Below are 10,154 nucleotides of genomic sequence, written 5' to 3'. Positions count from 1 at the left end.
AACCCTTTTATAAAAATAAAAATGAATAATACACGACAGTAAACATAGATGATTCGTTATACTTTTGACTCAATACAAAGTTTGTATTAAAAAAATAAAGAAAGAAACCAAAATTTCATCTTCATTCACAAATTCAAACATATTTCCTGTAATAAATTCCCATAATACATATTTTACTATAGAAACATTCTCACAACAAGGCAATTAACACGTTCAGGACGGTGTGACCCACCATGGTGGGTCATCATGTGGTACTCTTATTTACCCACGTGACCCATAATGGGTCATCCTGTAAGGCTCTTATTCAAGTGACCCACAATGGGTCATCATGTGGTGCTCTTATTTACCAAAATGACTCATGATGGGTCACCATGTGACGTTCTTATTTACCGACGTGACCCACAATGGGCCATCCTCTAACGCTCTTATTTATTCAAGTGACCCACAACGGCTCATCGTGTGACGTTCTTATTCACCAACATGACCCACAATGGGTCATCACATCGGGCTCTTATCTACCCACGTGACCCACCATGGGTCACTCCAGCACGAATGACAGAAAAAACAAAGAACACACGACATAACCCACGGACGAATCCCCCCGTTATTTCACAACGACCAAAAAACCTCTCCTTCGCACCTGAGATCACGCTCTCCGAGAGTAGGGCGATTTCTCAATCACGAGGTGCAACGTTCTCCAACGCTGAATCGCGGCGATCAGCGAGCGCGGTGCGATGCACCGCCGCGTGCCTTCCTAATTACCTCGTTCTCTCCGGTGCTGAATCGACGCGGTGGCTGAAAGCGTGCTCTCGATCCATCCGCGGCGGGGTTGTAGTATCCGAGGGGTGGCCAGCCAGCGTGATCGGGGGGGCGCAAGCGTGAAAAAGTTTTCGCAGCAAGCGAGAAGAAGAACCCCCCCCGCGGCCTACTGAGAGAGGCGACAACGAACGAAAGGGAGTTGCGAGAGGGAGGAAGAAGATTGATTGGCCACGGCGAATATACGCGGTCGAAAGCAGAGAAACAGGGGGACGGGTTGGAGGAGGAAGGGTTAGAAAAAGACGGTGGAAGGAAGACGAGATCGACGGGGGTGAGAGAGAGCTGGAAAAATATAACCTGTTGGACCGCGAGGAAGCGAGAGCGGCGCATGCGCGAGAACAGGACCGACGATTCACCGAACGACAGGCGGGAAAGAGAAGAAAAGAGAGGCGGCAGAGCGAGACAGACTCGTTAGCTCAAGAAGGGGGAGAACTCGAGGAGTGAGGGCCGACGGAGAAAGAGAAAGAGCGACGGGGGGGAAGAGAGGACACACCGGGAGGAGAGGGAGAAGGACGCAGATGTCCCGAACCTGCCTCAACTCCAACTTGACTTTCGCGGTTCGATTCTGATCGGATCGATCTAACAACTAGCGCGCCGGCAAGCAAACCAGCCACCAGTATTTACTGTTGCTCTCTTCGTCGGACCGGAACGCGCTCCCTCGCGCCTTACTCTGCCCCCGTTTATCATGTGTTGCATCGCGTTCGATCCGGAGGGCCGTGATCGTTCTTCAATCGGGACGATTTGCCTTCTTTTTTCGCTTCTCCATTCTCCGTGCTTTGTTTTAGGAGGCGGCACGATCCCGGGCGGAAAGGAGTACGTAAGAATTCGGTGAACGGTGGTAAATTGTTTCTTTGAAAGTGAAACGTCCGAGGAGTCGGTTTGGTGCTTCTTGTATAGGGAGGATGGAAATTGAGCGGTCTGTTGGGTTGATTAACTGACAAATTGAAATTAATTGGAATACTTTGTAAATTTGATTGTTTACGAAATTTCAAATATTCCATGAAAAATAGTTGCATACAAGTTATCACTAGACATATTGACCAGGAAAATTGGAATAAACGGGACTATTTTGTAAATTTGATTGTTTACAAAATTTCAGAGGTGAAATGAATTTTTCAGTATTCTTCATGAGAAATAGTTGCGTATAAGGTAACACTTTGTCGACCAGAAAAATTGAAACAGATAGGAATATTTGGTAAATGTTGTTGTTTACAAAATTTCAGGGCAAAAAAGAATTTTTTTTGAATATTCCATGAAAAATAGTTGTATACAAGTGAAAACTACGTCGACCAGGAAAATTGAAATAGATAGGACTATATTGTAAACAATCATGTTTACAAAATTTCAGAACAGCAAAGAGTTTCTCTGCATACTTCGTGAAAGATAGTTGGATATAAATCTAATTGCTTATTTCGTTGTTGCAGCGCGTTATCTGCCACTATTGACGTCGACTGTGCCCGCGTGTCGGTTCTTTTTTTTTCAGGTGATAATCATTCGTCGTTATTTCGCGTCAACAGTAACAGAGGACAGTTTTTCAGTTTGACACCGAATAGTGTCACCTGTCGATAAGGTGTTACGGTTTTTTCGTAGTTGTTTCTGTAGGTTTGAAAATGATAAAAATATGAAGGAGTAACGAAATGATAAATTTACTGCGAACCTTTTGTTTTTGTTCGTATTTTAAAAATACCTTTTAAGTAATGAAGTATTACAATGGCAAATAATTCCTTTTTTTCTTTCTCTGTATGGGAGTACGCGCAAGAGGATTATCAGACTGAACGCAGAATTCTGTGACTGTTTTTGACTTCGTACGATTTATCACGCTTTTGTACGTGAGATCACTGCATCTCTGTGAAAGCAGAAATAAATGTTCGAAACGTTACAAAATTGCAGTTTCGTTCCATCTGTAGGTAAGTGTCTTCGTCATTTCGAAAAAAAAGTATACGAAATTGTGGTTCTTCGGTATTATCAAAAACCATCGAACACTTCTAAATTTAAAATGCAAAAATTGCAAAAATGAAATTTTTTTGAAAATTGGCTAAATAATTCATAATGTAAAGAGTTTTAAAAAATATTACAAATGAAGCTATTTTTCTTCATCACGTCTAAAAATTATGCATCTTTCATTTTAAAAGTAATTGCAACGTAAGAAGAAAACTATATTCGACGAAGTTAAGATAGAAATGCAAATCTAGGAAAATTACAGAAAGTAACTCTGCTCTTGACAAATGTCTAGAAACGTAATTAAGTATCATTTATTGAACGTACTGCGAGATATTCATTTTGAAAACGAGGCAGGATCAACTTGAACCATTCGCGCGCCGACTTTTCAGTATCGATCGACCAGCAGCCCGAATTTATTTTTGCCCCAATTTGTACGCGCTGCTTCACTCAAAATACATTGCGAAGCAACCTCGAAATTACGATATTTTCGCAAAATCAAATCTTCAAACCCGTAAAAACAAAATTCTTCCTCGAACATGAATAATTAACAAACTGTATCACTCTTATTATACGCGTTTCGCCTATTGAAAAAACACGCGAAAAAAGAAAGAAAGAGTACAAATAAAATTCCAGCAAATCTTTCGGAAATGCAGAATTTTACCCTCGAAATAAATCAAATTTTCCATGCCGGGTGTTTCTCATAAATTCAACTAAATACCATCGTTAAGTGCACGGAATCTCTTTGTAACTCCTTATCGGTCGTTGAAAACGAAAAAAAAAAAAAAAACGCTGTTGATCGGTTATCCAGGTTCTGAAATAAACCAGCAGCAACGCTGTTAATTCTAATTGTAACGCAAAACCAAAACATTCGTTCCGCTCGGCAAACGCGAGAGAGGCTCGATTCTCTTCTGAATTATCCAGCGAAATTTCCCAGCCGGCGAATTGTTCGAAATTCAGCGTGCAGCGGGGACAAAAGGGCGCAGCAGCGGCGCGAAAGATCCAAAGGTAGAACGAGCACACTTTTCAAATCGATCATTGTTACACCGTCGCGCAGGCTAACCGGATGGTGTATGGTTTTTGGAGCTAAATGCGGACGGCATCACGGGGATTAATTTATGCAGCCAGACGATCGATCGACTAATGGAGTTCACGAAGTTGAATATAGCCGGGCACGGCTCGCGATCGTTTTCGACCAATTTTATTCAGTTCGAGGGTTTAAAAATATATTTTTCATTTTTTTTTTTTTTATTTTTCCAATGATCGATTCTCTTGAAATTGTGGTGAACGCACAGGTGTGAGTGTAGTAACGTGAAAAAGAGATAATTACCTATTTTACCACGATATTTTTTATTCAATTCGAGGGTTTAAAAATATATTGTTGATTTTTTCCTATTTTTCGAATGATCGATTCTCTTGAAATTGTGGTGTCGTTTTCGACCAATTTTATTCAGTTCGAGGGTTTAAAAATATATTTTTCATTTTTTTTTTTTTATTTTTCCAGTGATCGATTCTCTTGAAATTGTGGTGAACGCACAGGTGTGAGTGTAGTAACGTGAAAAAGAGATAATTACCTATTTTGTCACGATATTTTTTATTCAATTCGAGGGTTTAAAAATTTATTTTTTATTTTTTCCTATTTTTCGAATGATCGATTCTCTTGAAATTGTGGTGATCGTACAGGTGTGAGAGTAGTAACGTGAAAAAGAGATAATTACCTATTTTACCACGATATTTTTTACTCAATTCAAAGGGTGAAAATATATTTTTCATCTTCCTTATTTTTCGAATGATCGAGATAATTTTGAAACTTTTGCAACATTTCACAGTCACAGGCTTAATCGTATAAACGTGAGTGCAATAATGTTAAAAAGACCTAAATGACTCTCGATTGTATATATTTCGAAGCTTGTGGCTTTGTTTTCTCCCTTTTAATTTTGCATCTGAGAATGATACAACGAATGCAGTGACGATTAATTAATAGAAAATTCTGAAATTGCTTTTAAGAAGAAAAATGAAGATAAAAAGAAATCTGGATAGTACATGTTTTGAAATTTGTGGCTTCACTTTCTTCTTTTTGCAATTTCACGTCTTAGGACGATTAATTAGCAGAAGAATCGAACGCTATTTTCAAAGGGAAAGATAAACGAGAAAGTTTGCAAACGTGCAAAAACAGAAAATTCGTTATTTTCGTAGGAATATTAAAACGATAGACGAAGCACGCAAATTGTAATTAGAAGTAGAACATAGACAGGAAATGGTAAAACGGTGAAAGAAGAAAGGAATGTTGAGAAAAACATGTTGTTGAAGAGCGGAACCTTTGATTTTCGGTTCCGCGTATGTTTCCTCGTTTTTTTTTTTTTTTTAACATTTCTTCTAAAACATTTCCCCGGATCCCGCGACCAGAACATACGCAATTAATCAGAGATTTTAACGATGTTTCGATCGCCCTATCTGCGCGCTACCCTCAAAATTACATTTCCGCGTCAATTACCCCTGAAACGAGTAATTAGAATAGATATCCGGGGAACGAATCGAAAATATGCAAATATAATAATAAAATAACCGGCGGTTACGATCGACACCATTTCAACGCGTCTGTAACTTAAAACATCCGAAACATTAATGGAATTACAGTGTGAATAGAAGCAGCGATGAATTTGAAAAGCAAACAATGCTCGAAAATTAATCGACTTGGAAATCCGTTTCGATAAACAGCTGTACAATTTACTTTCTAATCGTCGTATCTCTAACTGAACTGAAAATAGAAAAGAATTCTATTCTCTTTAGGCACTTGTTCGTCGATAAAGAAGCACACTGTTTGAAAAGGTTCGCGAATTTAATTTTCTGTAATTGTCGAAAACAAGTATACGACGAAAACCCAATTTTGGAAAGAACTCATTTCACTTTGAAACATGTAAAAAAATATTAGAAAATTATAGATCCTGGGATTTAAAGATACGCTTAATATTTTACATGGTGCGAACGAAAATGTTCATATTATTCCTAATTTATCAGTGTTAATGAAACATATCGCTTAGAAAATTCCTAAAATATCCACATTTTCCATATGTTTGAAAAACAAATTTCAGTCCGATAAATTTTCAACATTTACCACGACAAATCTCAATTTCCCTATAATTTTATCTTCCGGTGGAACGGCCGCGACACCGTCGTGAATTTCATTTAGAATATTCCACGCTATAAAAACGCAAATTCTCAACTTGCAAAGAAACGAAAAGTTATGCATGTTAAGGTTTAAATAATGCAAAAAAAAGGGAAGGGCTTTTGACGTTGGGTGCGCCTCTCTGGTCACGGAGATTCTCCAATCGAGCACGTGCTCCGATCGAGCTCCCTGGAAACTAGATCCGCGGGGATTATCTTTCGTGCAAGATATACAGGCCTAATCTGGCCAAGGAGAAAGAAAAAGTCCCGCGATAAGTCCGATCTGACAAGCTCCGTCATCCAAGTATCGTCGATTTTCCACGATCCGCGCGTCACGCGGAAACCCGGGAATTCTCTGCGTTTTCCCTATCGATCGAATCAAATACAAGAACGGTGTTTCGTGCACGTTCCTGTAATTTTAACACGTCCCGTGTGTCACGCGAAAGCTGCAACTTTCAACAGAATTTTAAAACGTTTAAAAAGTTGAAATTGTCATTGAAAATTAGTGAAATGATTATGTCGAGTCTGGATATTTTTACGCCTTTCCTGACAGCACAGCGGAAAATATGGTACACGGTGAGATAAAGATCTTTTTGATACTTTTGTATCGGCGAGTATCAAACTATTTATTATTCACAGAAGGATGATGAATAAATTCTGAGAAATTGGAATATTGAAATGATCTATAGATAAGAGATACTGTTAATAATCTATTCAACGTTCTGCACAAATTCTCAGAATTCTTCTATGCAGTTGTTCATTGGAATATTGTACAGCTACGTGAATTAGACTTGGTAGTACCAACTGAAATGTAAATGCAAATGCAACCAGTGTACAAAGGGCTAATTACACAGAGTTATTTAAATTGCGTTAATTTGTGAGTCTCCTCATGTGAAATTATTTGCATGTAAGTTGTAACAAACAGCAGCTTCAATGCAATTCTAAAATTTCATTCTTTCGTGGGAAAAAGTGAAATATATTTTCTTTGTAGTTGTAACAATATTGTAGAATCGATCTCCAACATTTATTCATCACAGTAGTAATTACTTCAAAATTTAATATAAAATATCTCTAATTTTTGTTTCAATACTGTATGAACAAATAAACAATAACTTGTATTCAAAAAGTTGCATTATTTCAAAATCAAGTCTTTTCATAAATATGTCTTATGAAGCTATTATTCAGTTAATCAGAAATTCAAAACTGTCATGGAAACAGTATGTGTCATTGTACCTGATCATTCAGTTTATTTTTACACATATATCATATATGTGTACCAGCAGGCTTCTAAATATAGGATATTTGATTTAACACATTATTATTACAGCACGTTAATAATTTCCACTTTCTACACAAATATATTTTTCCAATAAAAAAACTCTAAAAACATTTACACACACTTATCAATATTACAAATACAAAGTATTTCAAACTTTCAAAAACGTGTGCAGCACCCAGTGCGCACAGTTCAAGTTAAATATTAAATTCGTGTTCCGTTACTTTCGAACTCTCTGTCAATACAAAAGTACCAATATTCCGGAAAAAAAGAAAAGAAAAAAATAATGAAAAAAATAGAACAGGTACTTATATGCTGACGCGGCGGTTCCAGTAGTTCGAAAAACAAAAATCGGAAATAACGACGCAGCCAACGGTTAATGAGTCAATACGCGTTAAGTGTTACCCTCGCAACTTTTCCGCGCGCGCGTCCCCTCTGGCGAAATTCGTGTAACTCTTTCAATTAAAACTTTCGCGCGCGGTTCATCTTCCCCCCCACCACACCGCCCCGACCGCTTCACACGGTACTCCAAAAAACATGGAGGAGAGAAAAAAATTAGAGTGCAACGGAATAATGAGTTGCACGAGGAACGAACGCGACCTGGCGGCGGAAAACTCCGGATTTTCCAAACTAACCACGACCAGTGAATTTCGTTTCCCCCGTTGAACGCACGAAAATTTCTACTCGGTCTGCAACATAACCTCTGTTCGTCGATATGTGCGCGGTATAGAACGATCGACGTGCTCGCGCGGTACAATTATACACGCGACTACACATCGCGACCGAAGGCAAAGAAAATGACAACCTTGAACCACGGAGCCGTTAGCCCGCGAAGTTAAACTTTGACTCTGACGGCAAGATTTTGCCGGATCGGCGCAACGACGACTGATTTACGAAGCCTCGCTGCGAAAAAAAGTCGGATCACGTGGCGATACGGTGGTAATCGGTCGACTCACCTTGTGGTGCTGCATGATGGCAGTGGCCTTTCGCTTGGCGGACATATTCAGTCCCGACGCGCGTGTCTTTCTTCTCCTCGTGGAGCGGCTACGATGTTTCCGTCTCTTTTTTGGCCGCGTCTCCCTTGCACGGTTAGGTTATTCTCTATCTCGCTCGGTCTATCAGCTTTTCCCTCGCTGGCGCACCGTACGCGCCCTCTAAATGCACCGGCCGGATCTTTCCAAAACAAAAGCAGCTGCGTCGATGTTCTTTTTTCCCCGTTTCACACTCCCTCGTACTCGATCCTCGTCCCGTTGTTGTCCTTCTCGTTCGTTCGAGCGAGCACACGAAACGATAACAACCGACGTGTACGTAGAGAAGTCGTGTTGTAGAAAGATACTACGAATTCGTCTCGGTGGCACGTTTTACTCGCAAACTTTCCCAGAGTTCTCCGCTTTAGTCTCGTCTCTGTTCGACACGCGCTCCGTCTTCCTCTAGTTGCCCATATACACACAACGCGCGCTGTCGTCTGTCCTTGTCCGGCGCACAGTCCGCGAACTTTAAGCTCGCGCACAACAACACCACGCAGCGGCGCCGCGAGCCGCCGCGATAAAATTCCCGCGGTTACCGCAGGTGTCGACGTAGACGGGTGCGTGTGAAAAAAGGGCCGTGAGCCCGCACGAAAACTGTCCCGTCGTCCAGTAATTTCGCCTTCCGCTCACGTACGCGATACACCACGGACGAGCTGCCTCTATAAAGACCATCGAGACGATGCAACACTGCCGGAATCGCGATCAGCTGGTCGATCGAAAGGTTCGTGCATCACACAGAGAGACACGTACACACGGATGTCGTAGTTAGGCCGCACAGTGTAAAGTTCTCGAGTGAAAATTTGTGTCCGGTGAGTGGAAACACGGTGATCAGTGTCTTCAAGTCTCGGGGAACGTCACACACTAGGGAACGAACTCCCCGCAAACACCAAGGACAAGCAGCTGCTCACAAGTAAACAAGAGGAAAAAAATCGCGTTCCGTTTAGCGTGGCAATAACACGTCGCGTGACCGCGCACGCCGTACGGTTTTGACTGTCGAAAACACAGTCCAGACACAAGTGACTCACACGATCGTCAATCGTTCCCTTCTATCGGTGTGCAAAATTCCACTCGATTCGACTACCTCGACTACACACGAAGAGAGAAACAGAGAGAGAGAGAGAAAGAGAGAGAGAGAGGGATAGAGAACACGCAGGTACGTGAAAACAAACGCGTCCTTCCCTATTCCTAATGTGAGAGTTGAGAGAGCGCCACGCTCCTAGACGAAATTACAGAACGTCCTCACATCACGAGCGCTCACGGCAAACTGGCGACTGGCGACGCGGCGGCGACCCCCCTCCCCTCGACTACCTCATCCTTTCCATTACTCTCCTCACCGCCTCCGCGCCGCTCCCCTGTTCCTCTCGACTCCCCCACGTCTCCTCATCCCATCCACACCGACCTCACTCCACGTTTCACCCATACCCCACTCTAACCTTCCTCCTCTTTCTCTCTCTCGCGCTGCACGCTCCTCTACCTCTCTCTTTTTCTCACTCCCTGCCACACTCCCCCCTCGCCTCCCGCCCCATCCCCTTTTTCCCGTTCTCTCTGTTCATCTCTGTCTCTCCCTCATGCCGCGCCCTGCTATGACCCGTACCGCTCTCACTCCCCAGCGGTCCTCCTCGAACGCGTCAACCCTCTCTCCTTCACCCCTGCTGTTCCTTTCTGCTCTCTGTCTCTCTCTTTCGTTCACTAGTTCGCCCACTGTACTCGTCCTATCTCTCTCTCCCTGTTACTCTTTTACTCTGTCCATCGTTCCCTCTTCGTTTAACCAACTGTCCGTCTCGGTCCTTCCTTTCCGCCGTTCCAGCGCCCTCGCCGGTTCACCTCGACCCTCCCCGGCCCGCGGCGGCAGTGGTGGCGGCGGCAGCGGAGGCGGTAAGGTAGGGTCTGTCACCATCAGAACACCGATGGGGCCGGTGGACGGGTAACTC

General features: G+C 42.2%; 1 protein-coding gene across 1 annotated transcript in view; it reads right to left on the bottom strand.

The window, feature by feature from the left end:
* Window positions 1-9,158, bottom strand: part of LOC108572669 (nucleolar protein 4-like) — a 176,024-nt gene extending 166,866 nt beyond the window's left edge. The window contains exon 1 of the mRNA XM_017934937.1: window positions 8,152-9,158. Coding sequence (XP_017790426.1) covers window positions 8,152-8,196 — 45 coding nt within the window. The 5' untranslated portion in view covers window positions 8,197-9,158. The remainder of the gene's footprint in view (window positions 1-8,151) is intronic.
* Window positions 9,159-10,154: the final 996 nt, after the last annotated feature.

This window comes from Habropoda laboriosa, unplaced genomic scaffold, assembly GCF_001263275.1.
Source record: "Habropoda laboriosa isolate 0110345459 unplaced genomic scaffold, ASM126327v1 scaffold22, whole genome shotgun sequence".
Classification (NCBI taxonomy): Eukaryota; Metazoa; Arthropoda; class Insecta; order Hymenoptera; family Apidae; genus Habropoda; species Habropoda laboriosa.
The sequence above is the reverse complement of the archived record's forward strand: the minus strand, read 5'-3'. Positions and strand labels throughout refer to the sequence as shown.